Genomic DNA, 23,318 nt, shown 5'->3' on the forward strand with positions numbered 1-23,318 from the left:
GTACACCGACTACTGCTACTTCCAGTAGAACACCAAAACAAATTAGAGTACTATAAACTATCAACAGAAGCTGCTACAGAACTACGCAGAATTCTGAAACAAATAAAAATGCTCCTAACAGATGAGGTGAGCATGGTCTCCAACCTATTGTTGGCTTTGATTCACCTCAGATTACAAGAAGTCCTTAAAACGAACTACGAAGAACTCTTTGGAGGAAAACACGTTATTGTTTTTGAAGCTCTCCTACAATTAACACCAGTGAAAGGTGAACCTATTTTTAAAACCTTAGGACACAAACTATGCTGCAACACACTTGGCAGCATAGGAAATGTAAATCTCTTACAACATTTCCAATACAGAGAACTAACTCACAACATGCATCAGTCTTCAGACCTCACCTATGTTAACATTTTAAAAAGCATTAGGACTGGTCTTCTTTCTAAAGAAGCACAATCTATCTTAAATAGTAGACTCATCTATGAGCTATATGGGCATAATGCAGCTGCTCCAATGTGATGAAACAATTAGAACAACAAAATGTAAAATGTATGTCCTTAATACCAACCCTAGCAAGCTGTATGCAATTCAATGAGACAATGTTAAAAAAAGAGCTCCACAGGCAAACTGGAAGTGCACGGCATGAAACTCCCTATGTGTCAACAAGCAACAGCACAAATAATTAGCTTTGAAAAATATACCTCCAACACAGCTGGTTTGGAGAAAATGTTACCATTGTGTTTATACTGCAGAGTAATTCTGAAACGAAACGTAACCTTGACGGGGAGCAAGGTTTAGTTAATGGAGCAATTGGTACAGTTTTTGGCTTCCAGACGTATCCACATGACAACAACATTCAGTTTGTCAACATCTATCTTGACAAACTTCCAGAAGTTAAAAGGATAGGATGCTCAACAGTACGATTCCTTCTTTTCAAAGACATGTATTTACGCAGAAAGAAATTCTCTCTGTCTCTTGCATATGCAGTCCATATTCACAAATCGCAAGGTCTAACCCTAGATCAGGCATTGGTTGATATTGGCAGCACAGTCTTTAAAGAAGGTATGAGTTATGTAGCACCGTCACATCTATGTACACTTGAAGGACTATTTCTAGTCAATTTTGATGCAAATAAAGTCAAGGCTGACATTCCTTGCATCGTAGATTACAATACACTACGTGCACTCTACACACCCCATCTCTATATGTACCCTGCTCCTCAAAAAAAATGTAAACCTTTAAAAGAGAAAAGTAATGCAAACTGAACTTTTAAGAGATCCCCCAACAGTACCACCAAATAAACTAAAAAGAACTGCTACTCCATCAAGTAGCACAACCACACAACTATCTAGTGCAAACACAAGGGCGCATTCAACAGCAGAAACAAAGAAACAAGTGGGGGTCCAGCAAATGACACAGAGACAGAACTATCCGGTCCATTTCAATTTTGCAACACAAGTGGTGTAAATTGCTATGCAAATGTAGCAATCAATATCCTGTTCCAATTGCCACCAATTGTTCCAAATATTTACTTGAACGGCTCAGACCAGTTGTGTTTGCAAATGCTTGTCCTTCATATAAATGCAACAAATAATCCTCACAACACTTACAGTGTCTCAGGAATAAGGCAAGAATTGGACTACTGTGCAGGAATGGTAAGATTCACCATAAACACACAGGGAGATCCACAAGAATTTCTAATGTACTTACTGCAAGTGCTAGAAAGCAAAAATATACCTATAAATGAAATCTTACAGATTGCATACATGTGGAAGCATACATGCACTCTCTGCAACCATGTTGCACACGAGCAAGCCCCTGATGAACCATTTGTGTATGTATCTATACCTAATTGTGAATCTGATCCATTTCATCAGCTGGTGCAAAATGCATATTATGCACTGTTTGCAATTCAGACAATCGTTGCACCTTACACATATACTCACATAGCCAATATGTAATAGTAATGCTTTTAAGGTACAACGTAGATGGTACCAAAAACAACTTACTTACTAGCAAGCTTACTAGCTTCACACATGGGCAAGTGTCTCTTGGAAAGAAAACCTTCACAACAGAAGGCATAATCTACCACACTGGCACCACAACCACCGCAGGTCCCTACACTGCATACATTAAAACAAGATGTGCTTGGTTTGAATGCAATGACACTTCCATTACTCTGAAACATAGACTACCATCAAATCTAAGAAATGCCTACTTAATATTCCTTAAACCTAAATTTAGTCACTGACCTTTCACACTATTTTAAGTTAGTGCACTTTAGACAGCAACAGGTATCTAAGTGCTTCAAAAAATACCCTTCACAATTGTACAACTATAAACAGAATATGCCAACTGGTATTTAACTACATCCATAGTTCTACAATGCTGTCTGTCAAATGGAAAACAATTTTAATATGCCAACAGATGTACATTTAGTACATTTTTGATAATTTTTGATAATGCTATATAGATGATTCTTTCCCCAATGACCAAATGATTATCCAAACAGAAACAACAACTGTGCAAAACACACACTAATGTTGTTTCACCCATAGTACTTAACATTTACTGGTTATGAGGGTCTACATATTTTAGTCACTAACCTGTAAAACTATCAACAGTTAGAATACGCCACCTGGTATCTAACTGCAGCCATACTACTTGAATACTACTTTTAAATAGCAAAATAGCTAGAATACATCAACAGAAATAAAAGTGCTTCAAAAGATACCCTTCAAAATTGGAAAATTATCAACAGTTAGAATATGCTAACTGCTATCTAACTGCCCCCATAATACTGCAATATTAGTTTCCAATAGTGCAAGAACTCAAATCCACCAACAGGAATGAAAGTTCTTCAAACCATACCCTTCAAAACTGTAAAGCTATCAACAGTTAGAATACGCCAACTGGTATCTAACTGCACCCATAATACTGAAATATTAGTTTCCAATAGTAAAATACTTAGAATCCACTAACAGGAATCAAACTGCATCAAAGCATACTCTTCAAAACTGCAAAACTATAAACAGAATACGCCAACTGGTATCTAACTGCGGCCATACCACCAGCACTTTTGAAAAGCAAAACACGTACACCATTACAATTCTTCCTACTGCAACATTACTTGTAACAACAAATATACTTATTTGTGCAGCTTAAACATTCCTTCAAGTACTGCACACTTCAAACAAACATAGTGTGACATGTAATGTCAAATAAATGTTCTAGTTTTTTTAAAATACTGCATGGAATTTTTTTCCCACTGACCCAATGATTATGCAACCAAACAAAGCAACTGTGCAGAACGCACAGTAATGCTGTTTGAAGCATAGTATTTGGAATGTACAAATTATGAGGGTCTAAAAAGTACATGAATATGTGCGATTGTATGCAATGCAACATTGTGCACTATCCTACCTAACATATTATGCTATGTTTTTTTCACAGACAAAGAAGCAAAGATTTCTCCTGCTTTACCATGCACAACAAAGTCAACCTATACACCCAATGCTACATCAATGGAAAGTACAATTTCCACTCCAATGGTATTGTGTCACTATGTTCCAAAAACTATCCACTACTATAAACATATTATTATAATGGTTGTTTCCAATGGCTTAATTCCATTTCTGTACACATATTATTACAATGCTTGTGGCCAGCGACCAGATTCTTGGGTGCATGGCTGTATAATGCGGTGGTGGTTGCGGCCAGTGCCTAGGTTCTTGGGTCATGGCCTACAGCCTGTGGCCTATGTCCATGCACCCAAGAATCTAGGCACTGGCCACAAGCACCACAGCATAATACGGCCATGCACCCAAGAATCTGGCCACTGGCCACAACCACCACACCACAACTTGCCCTTAACTTCCCAATTCAAACATCATCTGCAGACATCAAAATAGACTGCCAACCCTATTTTTCACCAATGGCAATTTCGCCATATCGTATAGATTCCACTCCCCTGCTCTAACAAGCCCTCTTGTAGTCACCAAATAACCCCAAACGTGTTTCTCCAACTGCCCACCACACACTTACTATTACAACGGAATCTAGGCACTGGCCATCCTCTTTTTCACCAATGACAATATCGCCATATCATCTGCATTCCTCTCCCCAACCCTAATAAAGCCTGCCTGCAGTCACCAGATAAGCTAGCCGCCTAAGACCCTGTCTGCGTACTACCGCAGTGTCCGTGGACTAAATAGCCTCAATTAATCTTTCTTTCACTCCCCCGCCCTTCCCAGACCCTAAATGACCCAAAATAGGTTTCCCAGCCCTGTTCCCCAGCGTGCTGTCTGCGGACAGTGGCTGTCCACGGATAGAACATGGCGGGCATTTCAGAAAAATATGACGCACATCATGCTTTTCACCAACCAATCAGTGGGTGCGAAGGGTGTCTGTGGACATCACGCAGCCCTTTGGGCCAATCAGAAGCTGTCCGTGGCGCGGACAGGGAAGTGGGTCCACACACCGGACCCAGATAGCACTAATTATAGTTTACCTACATGTTGCCCATTTTAAAGAAAACTACTGGACAGATTTACACCAAATTTACAAAAGCACGCTTTCAGGACCAAGCCGCCATCCTGCTGCAATTTGATGAAAATCCGTCCAGCGGCTTGGGATGAAGACGTGAACAAATTTCTATTTCCATTGCATCTATGGAAAAAGAAAATGTGGGGACACCCCCTATAACTTTGGCCCCCTTGCCCTTGACCAAACTTGCCAAACTTGCCCAAAAAATTCAGAGTGGGCCATTTACTTATTTTTGCAAAGTTTGATAAGGATTCGGCCAGGGGGAGCAAAGTTATAAGCCACCCAAAAGTGCTCTTCCTATGAGTTGAGAAATGTAACCATAACTACAGGGCTGCTACCGCAGGCCCTGTACTATACATATATAGTCACAGGTTACCTTACAGATAGACACACCAGAGTAGTGGATTTTTAGGTCTTCATTTGATTTCAAACTATAAGTATATCAGGAAGACTTTGGTTAGTCTGGTTTAAGCGGTCCCTAAGGCCCTCTCAACCTTCCTGTGGCCTCCCTTCACTCTAAACTAGGCATCCCTAACTCTATAATGTTCTTATTGCTGCACTCTGGTACGGTAACCCTCACTATCTCTATTTCCCTTAACTGTTGTGGATCGCCTTAAGGTTGTGGCATTCTCTAACTTCCTCCAGGACTTTCTAAGGGATCTCTCTGCTACATCCTCTCTCTCTCTCTCTCTCTCTCTCTTTCTCTCTCTATCTTTCTCTCTCTCTCTCTCTCTTTCTTTCTGTACTCCCATTACTTCTCGCTCTCTTTCTCTCTCTGTCTACCCATGCTCTCCTCCCTCTCCGATCTTCCTAGTCTCTCGTTCATTCTCTAACTCGGCTCCTCTCCTTGTCTCACACTCCTTGTCTATCTCTACTCCTCCACTCCTCTCCTCTGCGTCACCTCAGCTCTCCCTTCTCTCACCTCTCTCCCTTGGCACCCCAATCTTAACACCTAGTCTACTCCCTCGGTGTCCTGATGTTTCCACGCTTTCTCCTCTCTATTCCAAATACCTTCCTCCCTCTAGTCTTGTCCCTCACCACTGCTGCTACCTTTTCTCTCCCACCACCCTATTGTCACCCTCTGTCTCTCTCAGACACCTACACATTATTCATACACTCGCTCTCACTCTAAATCTAACCACCCACCCTTCCTCTCCCATTTTTCTCACTCCCATTTCACACACTTCACAGCACTACTCTGAATTGGTATCACGGCACTGCCACAGTCCCCTCAGCACTCTTCTGTAACATTCTATCCACGTATATTCTTCCAGTTCACATTGGCATTTCCGGCCCCCTGCCCTAGTGGTCCAATCACTGCCTGTGGTTTCCCACGTGATCAGGGTTGATTTTTGAAGTATTTAAATAGTCTGGTTGTGCCCGCCCTCATTTTGTTTTCCGGTGTTCATTCAATCGTGGCTTTGGTTAACCATTTTCACTGCGGTCACTTACAAAAACAGTTGAGGTTCTCTTTCTTCCTGCAATAGCGGTCTGTCTAGTGGTGATGGGTTAGGGCTCCTGTGTCTCGTCTCATATAGTATCTGGACCGTGCGTCATGTGGTGATTAGCCAATCGGGCAGCTTCGGACTGGGTCTTCCTTGCTGCTGCCTAGCTGCTTTTGGTGCAAATAGTTTTGAAAGAAGAACACAAAAAACCTGGCCAGGATAGATGCTGCTAGGCCTTGTGGATGGTACAGTGGTACTGATGCTATATATTATATGGTGGCAATGCCCCCCTCTATAGTTAAGATATAATCAGTTTGCATTGACTTTTCCTAAAATTCTATTTCTAAAACATTTTAACTGTTGGACAGATTTGGCTGAACATTTCCCAAACAAATGGCTGACATGGGCCACTCAAACTGGAAATAATGGGTAAAGTTTGTTTTGCGGTTTAAAAGTTATTACGCAAAGGGAACAAAAAGCTGCTTTAGCAGACTGTCATTCATTTTCCCATTAAGAAGAACAGTTCTTCCTTAAACACGTGTAACATAGCGTGAAGATTGCTGGAAGGATTTGCACTGTTTAGTGTAAATCCGTCCAGTAGTTTTAAAAAAATTAGACCGAGAGGCCGAGCCGGTGTTACCCTGTGCAAAAACACTTGTATATACCTCCCATGAAGCATTGCAGCATTCATGCTTTTCAGCAATGAAGAGCTGCCATTATTTTCTTTGCTCAATGCGAGCAGTAATCTTGCAGGAATCTGAAAAAGAAAAGGGATCAAAATGATGTTTGGAGGCCTGAAAGGGGTGGTTTTGCATCAGTGTAGGGGTGAGGATGGCAAACGAGGACCAAATGGCTAGTTTGGCACTTTGGTGAGGGCTGCAGGGCTTGTTTTGGGTCAGATCATTTTCATCTTATGACAGGAATCTTGCACGACACAAGCAAAAGTGTGTCACGGGAACCAGCATGAGAAAGGGAATAAGAGGAGAGCGTCCGGAGTATTTAAACAGTGCTGGGGAGTTGAGGATCTAAAAAGGAGGAGGGTTGCACATGGAGAGTTGTAGTGGGTATGGGGAAGACATTTCATTTTGGAATGTGTTCACATTACTATGGCAATTGGCAAACGTTGCATTACTGGAGGAATGTTTAGAGCTGCAAAACAAGTCAACATCATGGGGAATGTGGTTATGTTTCCGTGGGACATTTTTGGAGGAAACTACATTTGAAATTAAACTAGTGGTAAACAAGAGGAGCATGAGACAATGGCCATGGACGGTGAGATGTGATTATTTACAAGTAAGGGGGATATGGGCCAGGGCCATAGGTGAAATCCATGAACAGTTGGCCAGGTCTTTTGCCCTAATTGTTGCAGAGTGGATGGCCTGTGTCCTTGAGAAGATATAGTATTACACACTTTGAATTGAATGAGACAACTTTAGTTAAGACAATCCAGTTCATTGCAATGAAACCCATGAAATTTGGCAGATGTGGAAAGCAATGACAATCACTTCCCCCTGTTTCCCAACCCATGAGCACATACATGAGATCAACAATGAGATAAAAAAGTGTATCATATGACAGGCACACACACACATATCTAAACAACATTATACTATTATGAATATGTATGTGTAAGAACTTTGTGTTTGTAATTGATTTGAATTTGATTTGTTAGTACTGATTCAAGGGATTGGCCAAGAGAGCAGACAGAACTGTCTTCTGTCTTTCCAAGTAACACTTGAATGACGCACAGTTCAAAGGGATAGGCTGGAGATGAATGAAATAAAATATAGTGACATATTGGCCATCCATGGTTGATTTGATAATCCCTCTCTTTTGTCCCCCTAGGAAATGCAGTTCAACCACTGGAGATGTCAGATTCACGAGGGATTACCAACTACAATAACAACCACAGTATGCTGTAATCTTTTTTCTGACCCATTGGGGGTGCATGTAATAGTCAAAGAAGGGGACTGAGTAGATTACCAGCCTATCGAATCCAGCTTCAATGTCTGATTTGTAAAAGCCAGAGATATTTAAGATGCAGAATGTGTAGAGCAATGACGTCAGGCATGGATGTGAAAGCAAGGAAGATAGGGACACGGTTCCCTTCAAAAGTATCTAGTTACCATCTCTTCCTCCACTATCACCCTCCTCTTCCACCCTACCAAGAATAGTTTGGATCTCCCTTCTACTGCAGTAGTCAGTGTAGAGTGAGCTAATCTCTCTCGGCCTTGGTTGACCCAATAAGGATGTGTGTCAACTCATGATGAGGGCACTTTATTGCTTCATCCTTTTGTATTATCCAGTGAGGGATCACTGAATGTTTCATAATGTTTTGCCTCACCATACTATTGCACTGCCACAAAGAATACATGCTCCCTTTAGGTTATCCTGCTTTGTTTGTGAGGGGAGTTTGGAGGTGTGAGATTAGGGTGTGTACCTAAGTTTTAGTGTGTGATTGCGCATGTAAGTGTGTCTGACTGATTGTGTGTCCAAGTGTGAGCGTGTGTGAGAGTGTGTGTCTTTCTTTTCCAAGTCAAATGCTTAAACGCAAGCGGTGCCATCTCTGCATTTCACTATTCCGAGATTGCAACATGGGTGTGATTGAGCTCGTTACACATATTGGGAGTGAATTCAGTTATTAAGATGCGCAAAAGAATTATGAAATAATTTGCTCAAGTGGCGCATTACTATTCTGAAAATTAATTAACTCATGCCATGATTTTAATTAAGGGCAAATAAAGTTGTGGATGGTTCAAGAAGTTTAGCCATTGTGAAAACTTTGAGGTTTGGGGAAAAGATTGATATTAACCATATATTTAAACAAGCTGCCACGACTAGAGTTATCATGAACCCCTGTTTTTTAAAACTATATATTTTTTGCATTCTCTTTTCAACCTAGTGAGAGCAACAGACCCACAGCTACACTCACGACCAAGAGTGCTGCCCAGTTACCACAACAACCAAGGTATGTCATGATCTGCTGGCACACCTCTTGGCAGTTTCTTTGACAATCTGGAATCTAGAGGAGATATGGGATTCTCACAGGAAGGGATGCAATCGAATTGTGATATTTGAGACTTGCATAAAGGTCAACTTATTGGTGACTGGTGAAGGACCCCCATCTTTGTGATAGAGGTTGCGGTGTGGTCATTATGAAATGATAACAGTAATTACTATAAACATTACAGGATAGTGTTGGTGTGATTATAATGCCCTTTGCCCATGTGATGATGGCTTTGAAATGTGGTATAGATGAGTGGACTCTTTAAAGTGAAGGTGGCTGTGTTTGAAGGCTGTTTTCTAGGGTCAAAGGAGATGGCAGATTTTTAAATGAGTTTTCCTGGGAGGGATGTTTAATGAGAAAATGAGCAAAATCTGATGAAGGAGAAAAGAGGCAGAGGTAATACAGAAATGTTGGAGTTGTGATTAGACGGTATGTAGAATGCAATAGGCTTCATAGGTTAAGGTAGTACAAGACCATCGGAATATTGCAAAACAAGAATGAAGATTTTGTAGTGGGGCCTGGAGTACCCAGTTAGCCTTTCAGTCTGATCTCTGCAGTCTGATGTACATCTTAAAAGTTTCAATAGGATGTAAGTAGTGAAATTGGAGTTGTGGTCTAGGGATTAGAAATAGTAGCAGTGGGATCAAGAAGGAGCTCTCCAGTTTGGTGAGTAATTTTCAAAACATTATGGGAGGTGGAGGCTGAAGTTGCTGTCAGAGGCGATGAAGATGGATAGCTTTATTTTGCTGTTGAAATCTTCCCAGAGGCTGTAGCTCAAAGGGAGCAGGGACAATTGAGTCAGTGAACATATATATGAACGACAATATTATTTCAGGTGCAGTGTGTGAGGGGAAGTTGACTATCTTTCTTTGGATTAGGTTCATCATTAAAAAAACATGGAAGAAACTGGCATCAGTACACAGAGTGGCTGTTATCCATAGAAGCCTGTAGGAATGTATGAGAGGTACATAGGAAACAGATGACAAAAAGACCATAGGAGAAATTTAAGAACGAGATTATATTTCTGAGAGTGGTAATGTACAAGGAGTAAAGGAAGACACAAGGACATAGCCTTGGAGGATGCTCAATGAATGAGTACCAGGACATTGTAAACAACAGCCAGCATGGTAGATAGAGAGCAGCCAAGAAGGTAGTTACCAAGCTTGACACAGTCCACAAGAGTATGAGGTGATCAAATGTTTTAAAATTCAAAGAGTGTCAATGAAGGATGAGGGTTGAGGAGATATGTTGGTAGATGGCAGAAGTTGGAGTCAAGGAAGAGTGCTGTTTCAGTGGAGTGCATACCGTAGAAGTTGAATTTCACAGGTTTTTGGTAATTAAATTCAGACTGTAGCTGGTGAGAGCTGGGAGAGTGGAGGAGTCAGAGGCTGAGTTTTGAGCTACTGAGTTGGGGATAATTCTGAAGTGGGCAGAAAGTAGATACATGTAAGACAGGCATGATACGTGGGAAGAGGGTTTCACAATTTGAAAATGAGTGAAGGTAAAGGGAGGGTTGGCAGATTGTAAAATGCATCCAAATTCAGCTGGTTAGATGAGCGGAAAACTGAAATGAGCTTTTTATCCTGTACTCTCAGTATTTTAGAAGTAGGGGGCTGTCTGTCTTTAAAAGCTAATGCATCGAATCAACTAAGCAATTTTCTTTAGTTGGTCCAATAAGGTAGCAAGATCTGCAATATGTGTATGTTTAACTGCAACAGCACATAGAATTAATAAAATGATGTTATAGATGTATATCTGATATCGTATGTTATCAGAAACAGTGACTAGGATGTAAAGTAGTATGAATGCATATTATATTAAGTACAAATAAGGAATGTGTGGATGCACACATCCAAATGTAAAAAGGAATGTAAATGAGCACAAAATGAATCATGCATTGCTGCAGAGCTTGCCTAGACCCTTCTACAGTGAAGTGTCAAACTTAGCTATATTTCCTACAGCCTCAAGGTTGAGGATCCACCTGGCATAATTATAGAATAGTGAGAAGGAAGTGCAATGTTTTATCAACAATTAATGAACCATCTGTTTCTAAATGTATATTGATTAGAAAACATTTCACTTTGTTTTTAGTTTTATGGAATACACATTTAAGATAAAGATTGTCATTAAAATGAAATATGTGTCCAGTTAAATGAAAAACATTACATTACACTATCTAGCTTACAATCCTCTATGTCCTACCTAAAATATGATAGTTTAATTGTGTCTGAACAGGGGAGGCTTTCAATGTATTGTCGTCTATTTTACTTCTGAGCTCGTAAGGCCATCATATTAAAGCTTCCATAACCGATTTTCTTCATTTTAATCTGGTATCCTTAGTGCATCCATCTGAAGTGGAAAATGTGATGGCCAGGCCACGCATTAATACAGTGGGCCAAGAGAATGGAGGTGGACATGTTTCTGTTGAGGTGCATCCAACAAATACAACTCCCACCCTGTTCCAGAAGTTCCTTGAGAAAGGTAAGGTAAATTGCCAGTAAAAATATTCTCTTCTTACCACTTAAATATATTTCATTCATACATCAAAATTCATGTGAAATGGTTATTCTAAGTGAGCTGTTGTATTGAAGAACAATTCATTGAGCACGGTTGCTTGACCGGCTGACCCATTAAATTATAATGTTTATTCTATTTTTGTACTGTCCTCTGCTCTTCAATTTTCAGCATGATTGAACTATGACTCTGATTGTGAGACTCCTAAAGAGCCAGAAAATGCGATGCACAAGATATGAGAAAAACAAAAATGTATTGTAACTGCCAGGGAAGGGAAATATCTAACAGGCCTTGAAATTCTAGAACAGTGAGTGCATGGTTTTATGCTGGTTACAGAAAACAAAAAGCAACAATTTGTTACAAGTTTCTTCAACAGTCATTGGCTGGAGTGAGGTACAACATAGGAACTTCCATACATTACACAGCTTTATTGGTCTATTCTAAAATGTGGTAACAGTGATGTATATGCTAGTTAGCTCATGCCGAGTGAAGTCATCTCCCTCCACAATTGGATGGCGAGTGTTAAAACATGTAACACTCAGATTTGATTTTCTATTGGTTTTTCCAGGAGGAGTAGATATGGAGTGAGTAAGCACAGAACTCTAGACCAATCATAATGTGAGATGTGACAGTGTGACACAGAATTATAACATTTAAGTTCTGTCCTAAATGATATAAGCGGTTGGCACCAGAATACTGTTCCCATCATTAAGACCTGTGTGCTATCAGTTCATTTTGCAACATACTTGGTGGAAAGGTTACTTGCATGCCCTTCCTGCTTCTCATGATTGTCTTTGTCTGGGCTTTAACCATATGTGTTGGAGCCTATCTACTGACAAACTTTGCTCTTTCATAATGGCGCGATGGTGTATGTGTTTTTGCAGTGTAGATTGCCATAAAATATTCCCTAATTTGCTAGTACATTCAGGCATTGTGGCTTAGGTGTTCACTACTGTATTGAACTCTGGTTCCTAGTTGATGCTGTAGTATGGGTAATGGTGCTCATCTGAGGTGTGGTTTTATGATTTGTCATTATCACTGCTGCATTCATGTGATGCGAGCTATGTGTAAATGTCTATGTTGTTCACTACTTCATAATTAGAGTCATGGATAACAGTGTCTTTGCATGACTGTTTGTTCTCCAAAGAGAGCTCTGTGAGTGCTATTTGCCCTAAAGGGGCAGAGTTGTGCTTCAATCAGTCCCTCTCTCTATATACATGCTTTTTTGTTTCTTACTGCTCAACCTCTGCCAATGTGTGACCTTCATTAAGCTATGTTTAGTTATTGTGCATGGGAGCACAAGTTGTTATACTTCACAAGGACATGGTTTTGGGAACTCGGCAAACCTGATGTAGTTTGGCCAATCAGGGTACAGTGTCTTGTCCTTAAACTTCGAGGTCTGGTATCATTTTATGTTGCGCTTCCATGATCTCACTACCACAAACTAAACCCTGGGAAAGCTCCTGCCTCTCCTTGCTTTAGCCAATCATTGTGCTGTATTGGGCCTGTGGCTGTGTGAATGTTTCAACTGGGAATGTGCGCCTTTCAGGGAGGGTCTGACTGCTGCTACCTATTATAGGGACATGGGCAGATTTTCATGCTTCAAGAACGGCTTACTAAATCCTGAGGCCTAAGTGTAGTGTATTCAGCTAATGCAAAATAATGGCAATCATGTATTCATCAATGTAAACACTTCTACATTTCTCTAATTTATGTTAAATTCAGCTGGGTTTCGGTAAAGGTACATGACTATGTTGGTGTACAAGGGGTGTGTTATGGCCTGGTTGAAGTGTGGCTACTAGTACTCTGTTGGCCTCAGCATGACGCCTTTTTCTAAATGGGGCTGCCTGCTTCGTCACTGTGTGCGTTTTCTCACAGTGACTTTTGCAGCTTATATTTTCATGCAGGTTTGGGACGTGGGATAAATGTGCCCATATTCTTATACTCCCCTACATTCCCCCCTTTTATCCCTTGAGGGATGAATGTTTTTCTAAATTCTCCTTCATAGCTTTCTTCTTTTTCTTCTTCTGCTCACTGATAGACAATCCTGGATATTCACATTTTCCCTACGTCTCTTAGATCCCCACCGTACATGAAATAATCCTGAGGGGTGCATTGCAAATAGCTTCGGGGCCATTCTAGAGTAGTATCAAGATAACACTCATGGTAGTTGGTAGGGTCATTGGGTTGCGACCAAAGGGCATTGTCAGGGTAACTGCGAATGTTTGTGGGGTATCTGCCCCTGTGTTTTCCTCCCTGTGGTTGATCATCTGTTGGACAGCTTTCATCTTTCCATCGAGGAGTAGCATTACCTGTCATTACTGCAAATACATGGTGTTTATTGTTACAGGACACACAACAGGTGATAATTAAATGATATATGCACCAGAATAATACCAAGAGGATAAGGATATGAAACAACATTCGACAAAAGATAACAAGCCAGTGAGGCACCCACAGTGTAAATATTGTTAGCCAGTCATCTTCTTTAGCAATTCCTCCTTCCTTTTTTATGCCTATTGTCAATTGGCCCATCTGCTTGATAGCTACAGTTAGTGTTCCATTATCCACGTCATTGGGAGGGATGTAGGTACAGCAAGTGCTGCTAATTCTCTTGCCGACCCCACTGTCCGTTGGTAAGGTCAAGCAACATGCGGTTTTAGAGTGCTACAAGCCTGAGTGCACAGAGGTCCTTGTGTATTGCATTTTATCCATGTTCGGTTGCATTTGAAAGTTCCATCACGTTCCAGTAGAGCAAATGCAGCCATTTAGAGTTGGTGGCTATTTGTAATCCTGATGCAAGCAGTGAGGTGACAAAGACTTCTTTTTTGGTGAAGAGGCAATACTGGGGGGTCATCTTTTCTGACGCTTCATCAGCTTCCTTTGATAAGTAACCTAATATTTTCTTTCTCTGCACCCTAAGTGAGTCCAAATGTCCTACATTTGTTGGGGCTGTCCAAGGCACTTGGACTTTCCATTTGGCAGTTTGACATGTTTCTCTGGAATTACCCTGACTGGTACATGCAGGGCAGCAAGAGAGCAGACTCCACTCTATGACGGTGGCAAATAGTGGTGGGCTCTACTGCCACATTACCATAGGATGTCATTTATCATGGCTGTGCCATCATTCAATGCTGTCATCTGGTATGTCCGGTTGCAATTTGTATTGATGGCAACAGGCACACTGCCTTTGCCTGTGAAACAAAATGAAGATCAAGTGAGTTTCTGTACTTTTACAGGCTGTACATGTTTATGCAAACTTGTCTAGTTGTTCACATGTAATACCAACATATCTTCACATAGTTTATCTGTTCACTTTACTTCTTCTTCTGTAAATCCCCTTAGTCCATCAGCGTTGAATATCGCTCGCCCCTTTGCCCATTTCTTGTTCCAAAATGTTGCTCCTTCTGTTACCATCAGTGGTTTTTCTGGGCACTGTGTGCTTTCTTGCTTTCCCATCTCTTCACATTTTTCTGCTGATCTTTTCTCCATTCTAATGTACATGTTGTGTCCCTGGAATTGCCCCTGAACTTTGCAGGTTACTAAATGTGCCAAGCATTGTGCCTTCCTCTTGATTGGAACAGTGTGTGGGTGCCAACCACATGTGGGATAAGCCCAAAAATATAGCATGATTAATTTACCTGGGCCCTACTGAACTCTTTCATAAGGTTGTATGACATGTTTGTGCCATCTGAGTGATCTTCGTCTAAAATGTCTCTTGCTTCTGTTTTTACTTGTCTTCTATGTCTAATCATAACTTTATTTCTAAATGCTAATACATATTCTATTTCCATACCATTTTGCTCAGTACCTCTATACCCTAATCTTAGTAGTTCTGTTAAAAGGATAGAAAGAAAGAGAGATACAAATAGACAACGTATCCCTATGAACATATGTTTCATATTTCTACAACTATTTTCTTGAACTCCCTGCAGATCAATAGCTGCACTTCTCCTGCTATACCCAAAATGCCTCAGTTTCATCTTATATTTGTTTTTATAGTCAGTAAATACACTCAACATTCATTGTTTGTTCCGATGTTGGAGACAGTTTTTCATCAGTGTTGAGGTGCTGTATTTGTGTATTTTCACAGGCCAGTCAGATGCACTGAGATGCAATGATTTTTGAGCTTTGCAGCTGTTGGGGTTTAGTACTCCACCTCATGTGGCCAGGTGAACTTGGGCTCAAACCATTTACATAGGTGTTGTCTTGCTTAGACTTTGTCGCCACGTTGTAGCTGAAGGGGTTCCTCTGTTGTCACGCCTTGTTGATCCATTTGGGCACTTTTCTCTGTTATGTTGTTTATCTGTAAAAAAATTAACTTTTCACAGGTTGACATGTTATTGAGGTGTACATTGAGCTCTTCTCCTAACAAGTCTGCTCTGCGATGCGCATCTGACACTGTCCATTAAGGCACTGCTGGGGCAAACATCATCCTGCAGTCACCATCTCATGGGGTGTGAGGTGGTGGTCTTCGCTAGGCTGATTTCGTAAGCTGAATAGGGCAAGGGTCAGGCAGTGAAGCCATCTCCTTTTGAGGGTTTTGCAGAGTTTGGCCAATTTTGAATTCAGATGGCAGTTCAATCTCTCTACCATTCAGTTTGCTTGTGGGTGGTATGCAGTGCACAGCGTGTGCGTAATTCCTAACAATCAAGCAACTTCTTCCAGGAATTCATATACAAAGTGGGGACTATTATCTGTCCTCAATGTCTTGCAGAGCCATCTAGCGAAGACTTCCCGTACCAAAAAGCTGACAGCAGATTTGGCATCTGCATTGATCCAAGGTCCTGCCTCTACCCAACAGGAGTATGGGCAAAACTACCACTCGTACATACCTGTAAGTGTTGCAACAATCCACCATATCTATATAATCTATATGTAGTTCCATTTAATGGCCCGGTGGAGCGGGGCAATGTTCCCTTCAATGTCTCGAGTGTGTGTCCTGGATGAAATGTGTGACATAGTGCAGTTGGCCACACATTTGTAAATGTGTTCAGCAAGATTTGGCATGAAGCAGTCCTCACTTATGACAGCAGCAATGTGCTGCTTAGTGCAATGTTTAATAACTCTATGGACATGACTATTTTACCTGTGCTGCTTTGTCTCCAAACAATGTCGGTAGGTGATAGGGTGCACCCTCTCTTTATCCATAAAATGTGTCCTCTGCTGGGGCTCTTTCCTGAAGTTCCATTATGTTTTTTGTTGATAGTGCACTTTATGCTTCTGGTAACCTTCCTTGTTGGACTGTGGTAAAAGGCATTTTGTTTGTTTTCTTCCAGAAAGGGCATATAAACTGCCTGTTTTGTAGCTGCATCGGCAGCTGTTTTTCTGCGTGACACTAAGCCTGTCCCTTTGCATTACTTTACGATGGCTACATGTACTGGGCCTTTCAATGCTTCTATTAGTCTTGCTAGCAAAATTGCATGCTGGACTGAGGATCCACCTGCTCATCTGTATCTTCTTCTCTTCCATCTTGATAAACCTGTGTGTACTCTAGATGTCATGTATGCAGAATCGGTGTATGTGGTTACATCTTCGTATGCTGATATATATAAGGCTTCAATGAGTACAATAAGTTCTGCCACTTGTGCTGAATAATCTGAGGGCAATCTCTGCTGCATTACTATCTGAAACTCGTCTTCTTGTTCCTTCCTATATTTCACTAATGTTTCACCCGCATGCCTTTGAACACTTTCTGGTCTATTCTTGATGACCCATCTATATAGAGTACTTCTCCTGTGTCAAGGGGATCTTCACTGATCCTACTGAACTCATCCGATTCTCCCTCATGTACTGCACAATCATGAACTTTCAGGTCTAACTGGCTTGGCAATATAGGTTGCTGGGTTAATCTCACTATGGTGATGGCTGGATTGGTCAAAATTATCTCATACCAACTTGCTCTCTGTGTGGTGAGTGTGATTGTGTTTCTCGCGAGTTTGGGAAAAACTGCATGCTCAACGTACAAAGTGAGTGGACACCCCATGACAATTGTGTGGATTCCTGCATTGCAAATGTTGCTGCTGCTAATGCCTGTTCAGAACGGAAGTGTCCCTGCATTACTGGGTGTAGCAGGCCACTATAAAATGCCAAAGGTTTGTGCTTCTGTGATGATCCTTGTGTCAGTACTGCTGTCCTTATTTGGCCATTTGAATGTGAAAATAGGAAGAATTGCTTTTTGTAATCTTGTGTTGCTAGTGCAGGTTCACTGCTAATGTCTATTTTGAGGTCCTCAAAACATTCTGCCATTTCCTCTGTCCATACAATTGGGCCGTTAATCTTTTGGGTTTCCTTGAGTGCCTGCAATAAGGGTCTAGCATTTATTGAGTAGTCAAACATCCATGTGCGGCAATAGTTGCATAAACCCAAGAATTGTTACATTTCTCTGATTGTGTTGGGTTGTGGTGCGTTTTGCCCAGCTGTGTCTCTGTCTAGGCTTATCTTCCACCCTGTTGCTGATATGATCTGTCCCAAGTAACTCACTTCCTTCTGACAGTATTTTAATTTGTATTTGTCCACCTTGTATCCTTTGACTGCTAGTATTGTCAAGAGCTGTATCATGCCTTCTCTGCACTGTTCCTCTGTGGTGCTGCACACTAGTAAGTCATCTACATACTGTAGAAGTGTACTGTTCATATTGATGTTCTCTAAGTCCATCTGAAGGACCCTGTGAAAGACACTGGGGGATTCACATTACACTGGGGAAACCTTGTGTGTTGCAATCTCTCTCAGCGATATGAAGACGCTGTCAGGTATTGTGAGTCTCGATGTAATGGTATGGGGAAGAATGCATTTTTAAGGTCTACTACAGAGAAGTAGACTGCATTTGCAGGTAAGTTGTGTAATATTTATGCAGGGTTTGGCACTACCAGATATTCGTCTTCCACTATGCCGTTTAAAGTGCTAAGATCCTGAATAAATCTCCATGATACCCCCTTCAATGGGTATTGTGAGAAACCTGACGGTATTCTCCCAAGCACACCTCGGGAATCCCTTATTCAGCTGGCCTGGGAAGGGCTGATATTCTCAGACCCCAAACCTAGGAGTGAACGGAAAAGAGAGGATCACCTGAATAGGGGAGCCCTGGGTTGTGCTTGGGAAAATAACCCAGGTGAGATGCGGTATTGGACCGGGGAAGAAGGAGGAGAGGAGGACAAAATACCTGAGGCCTTTGTAGGCTGTAATACATGCAGCCCCCCTTCCATCCGGTAAACCTCTCTGGCCCAAATATAACCAATCCCCTTTCATCCCAAACCCAATTACCTCCAGAAACTACCTCTCTCAGAATTCCTGCTTTTCTCCGTCCTACCCTAACACTCCCAGTAATTCGCTTACGCATACCTCTGATTATTATTTCCTGCACTCCCAACCTGCTCTGATAAAACACTACCGTTCGTCTAAACCCCTTGATTATTTTATGATACTAATCCCAGTCATTCCCGTTTGCTTCACAAACCCTATCCACCTCATCCTTCCGAGTTAACCAACCAACCCCTGTCTTATAATACCTTTTCCCATCTTACCATGTAGGATACTCAGATACTATATCCCTTTCTGACACAAACACTTCCCCATACCACGAAAGACCATGGACTAAGTCTAAAGCTGATTACCTGACATGTCCCAACCCAAGGGCCAGGCAGAGTCAGGCAATTGACCAGAATCACAAACACCTGACAGCCCTTTCCTTTCCCCACAGGAATAAACGATGGAGCACGAGAGCACAGGAGAAGAAGGGCAGACCGCATGACGTGAGGGCAAACTCAGCACGGCAGTTCAAGAGCAGGTGAAAAATGGCGAATACCGAGAGGGTGACAAGGAGACAAGTGACCTTGACCTTTCTGATCAAGGCCTGTGAAACCTCTGCAGACGGAAACATAAGACCGCAAACAAAGGCCAACGTGTGTTGCAGCAGATGTCAACGGTACACAAGATGCTCTTCTGCTGATAAGCAAGCCAGGAGGAAACGTTTGTCTCTGTGGTACCAACCTTGTTGCAAAGGAGAAGAAAGCCAAGCGATTCATAACAGCTGGAGAGTCGAGGGGAGAGTTAATAAGAAACCGAACTGTGGTGAACCAAAAGTAGCAAGCAGCTAATCAGAACGTTTAAAAGGTATAAGGAAACTATTGAGAAAATGGGGGGACACCAGAAACAGTGGAGTCCGGCACCATGTGGGTGCTCATGCAGGAAACTCTGGACAATTACCCGATGGTATAGACTACCATAACCAGAAGGCCTTGAAAAAGGCAGGAAGAGGTCAACGTGGTCATGCAGGGGTCTCGTAAAACCGTCTGCACCGTCAAAAGTCTTTGACTGACAGATGATTGTGAAAGAAAGGGAAATTAATCCTGCCTGGTGAATTGAGTGCTTGAACAGAGTGTTGTAAAAGTTGGCAAGAGTGAACCCGGCAGAGGGATGCTAACAAGATGAGGTGAAGTCTAAAGACCCATAGTGAACTGTTTGATAAAAGTTGGCAAGAGTGAACCTGGGGATGTATTCTAATGAGATAGGGCAAAGTCTAAAGTCCAAAAGTGAACTATCGGTAGAAGTTGGCGAGAGTGAACCCGGCGGAGGGAAGCCGACAACCAAAATAGTGTGTGGATCGAAGTAAACCCTACTAGGAGTTGTCTACAGTGAACTTTCTGTAAAAGTGGGCAAAAGTGAACCCGGCAGATTGAAGCCAACAATCAGTAGCGAAGCCTGAAGAACTGTTTAAAAAGACATTAAGACTTATGAATGTAAGAAACATTAGAAGACCGGGGGAAGTGAATGGTCCCCCTTGTCAAGTGGGTCCGAGCCTGGTCGAGGGTGATCCAGGGGTGAAAAGCATTCACCCAAAGTCATTTTGCAAAGGAACTTTTTGTTTGTTCGTTACTTGCGGAATACATCAGGCCCTCAAAGCAAAGAGACTTTATTTTTGAAATGAGACTTAACCATCGAAGTACCTGATAACTGGAGCGGAACTGCTGGCTCGTGCTGAGAAAGCTCGAGCGTGTGCTGTGCTGCAAGGTCCCACCTTGCCCCATGCTGAAAACATGGTGAAGGGAGACCCCTGGCAATCACATCCTGACTTATTATTTGTGAACACTTCTTTCTTTGAAACCCTATCCCACACTCTTTTTGTAATGAGTTGTACGGAATTGGCAATAGGTTTTGCTTAGCATAGGCCCTTTTATTTTGACACAACACCACAAGGACTGCCTTATTTTTCATTTGATGGTCAAAGCTTGCTCCCATCTTAGATTTAGGTTCAGAGTAGGCATTTTCCACCCTGCATTTACAGTTTAATAAACACCCTTGACCTGTGATCACTTGTGTCTGTCTTTACTGTAGCCACCATGAGTTCCTTACAGTATATGGCTGTGCTGCAAGGTGAGTCTGAAGGCACGATTATGTCTTAGTTGAGCAAGGCAGTGATTGTGGCATAAATTCCCTCATCAGCTTCTTTGGACAGTGGGTATTGCTGTACTCTAGGGATTATGGCACCTGGTTCGAGTTTGATTTTGACTGCCCCTATACTGGTCAATCGCCCTACGTCATGTGGGTTGCTCATCCACAGTTGACTAGGCACTTTGCTGAGTTTTCATGTGCTAGGGTTGGTGGTGTGATTGCTGTCAAAACTGTCTGTGGGACTTCCCTATGTTGTAGTACTAAATGACGTGGTATGCCAACTTCAAAGACTACTTCCCCATCTGTGTCCAAGTACTTAAATACCTATTTCTTTCAGTGGTAGTGTGGGGTCTATGCACAGTCCACTTCTCCACTCCATTCCTTCCTCACTTTTACATGTTGCAATGATTGTGTCTTTTCTCATAATCCCTGCATCAATGTGCATGGGAAAAAATGTTCCTGGGGCTTCCTCATGTGGCACTGCCGGTCCAAATAGGAATTCTGCTGGCAGGCAAAATATCACATTCTGCATTCCTGGTAACCAACCGATCAAAATGGTGACTGCATTTGCAAATAGTACTTCATGAAATGGTAATGCTCAAATTGTGTTGGTGCTGCAAAGTGCTTGTATTACCGTGGCTATTCTGTTGTAATGCATGCCTGGTGTCCTTTGTCAGTGAATGAAATGGTAATGTTGAGCTTTTTAAGGAGATCCCTCCCTAATAGCATCACTGGTCTATCAGTACTGTACAGTAATGGTACAACTATCTCTTGATTCTATATAGTGAGGGAGAGATCTTCTGTGAAAGGAACCCTTACAATTGCCCCAGAAAAACATTGCGTATACATGCGGTTGTCTGTTAATGGAAACTGTCCTTCCCTTATACAAGATCGGGTTGCTCCAATGTCTACAATAAAAGTAAATATTCTGTTCCCTGTCTTCACCCATACTTTGGGTTACTTGTCTGCATTTAGAGTGATTGAGATAACTGGACACGTCAATCAAGGCTCACTGTGGGCTGACAATTCGCGTGTAGGCGTTGTTTCCTGGAAGTGGGAAAGTATTATTGCTTATCACACTGGCTCCAGTATAGTGCATGCGTGTACCTCGTGGTAGGGCATTCTGTTCCAATGGTGCCGTAATGGCCTGTGTTGGAACTTGCTGTGCGATGTTCTGAATTGCATTTGGTGTAGGGTACTCTGTGGGTTGTCCCTGTGTGGGAGCGATCATTTGTATCTGTCCTATTTTCTGCGGCTGGACAGACCCAGGGCCATACATTGGCATGGGGCTGCACCCTGCTGTGGGGCATAGAATCCCTGTGGGTATCCACTGACTGTAATAAGAAGCTGGGGGTGCTCTGGGATGGTATTGCATGGGGGGTTCTGCTGTGACAGTCCTTAGATATGTGTCCCATCTTCCTGCATGTCCAGCATGATCCAACAAATCATAGCCTTAATCTGCTAAATCCTCCCCCTCATCCTTTCTGTGAGTTGCCTTGTGCCCATTAGACCCACTCCCTATCTTGCCTGTTATTGTTGTTGTCCTGTGAATTTCCTCAATCTTGTGGTGGTTCTGACTGCTGTTGTGCGTCTCTGGGGTTTGTCACTACTGCTGCTTCCGTACTGACTTTTGCTAGCTTCTTCTGCACTCATTTGGCTTCTGCTTGCAAAAATGAACTATGTGTGCCTGTATCTCTCCCCATCTCTTTGCTTCCATACCTACAATCCTATCCAGCTCTACTTACACCTCAGTAGGTAGGCACTTCCTTAGCACGTGGTAGAAGAATGGTATGATCTATGCCCACTTTTCTCCTGTCTCTTCTCACCACATTTTCTGAATGGACTGAATATACAATGCAGGGTCTTCGTCTTGCTTCAACGTTCTTGCCATTATAGCACCTACATCAGGTCTATCCGGGTATGCCCATCTCAATGCATCCCCTACACGGGTTCAGCAGTTATTAAATGGAGCACTGTCATGTGAATCACTCTCTAATTGAACACCTGTGTACTCTGCTCGTTCCCATATTGTGTTTGTCTGATCTCTGATTATGCTGGCTAATAAGATTTACATGTCCGTGATCACTAGGGAAGCCCCTGCTGAATGCTTTTCTATTGCACTAATCCATTTGCTCATTCTTCCTGTAAGAGTTGGTAACATCTTGATCAAATTATTCTTGTCCATATGCAGCCGCGGTACCTGTTGTGATCTGTCCACTCCTTTCTGTATCAATGGGAACTGCCTTCCCCACTTTTGACTATGCTGTGTCCTACCCTTCTTCTTCCCTCTAACCACTGCCACTGTTCTAGGACGTGGGGCCTCATTACACAGATGGCGGTAAGGGATTACCGGCACAGGTAAGGGCACCGGTGCCGGTAATCCCTTACCGCCCTATTACGAGGTCCCTTTGCTGGTCCCT

At 42.1% G+C, this 23,318-nt stretch overlaps 1 protein-coding gene across 1 annotated transcript in view; it reads left to right on the forward strand.

Annotated features, from left to right (window-relative positions):
* LOC138491516 (uncharacterized) overlaps window positions 1–23,318 on the forward strand; it is a 601,105-nt gene that overhangs the window by 85,191 nt on the left and 492,596 nt on the right. Inside the window, exons 2-4 of the mRNA XM_069618053.1 lie at window positions 7,833–7,898; window positions 8,890–8,955; window positions 11,335–11,475. Of these exons, the coding sequence (XP_069474154.1) occupies window positions 7,833–7,898; window positions 8,890–8,955; window positions 11,335–11,475 (273 nt within the window). The remainder of the gene's footprint in view (window positions 1–7,832; window positions 7,899–8,889; window positions 8,956–11,334; window positions 11,476–23,318) is intronic.

Source organism: Ambystoma mexicanum, chromosome 10 (assembly GCF_040938575.1).
Source record: "Ambystoma mexicanum isolate Mex_15411 chromosome 10, UKY_AmexF1_1, whole genome shotgun sequence".
Classification (NCBI taxonomy): domain Eukaryota; kingdom Metazoa; phylum Chordata; class Amphibia; order Caudata; family Ambystomatidae; genus Ambystoma; species Ambystoma mexicanum.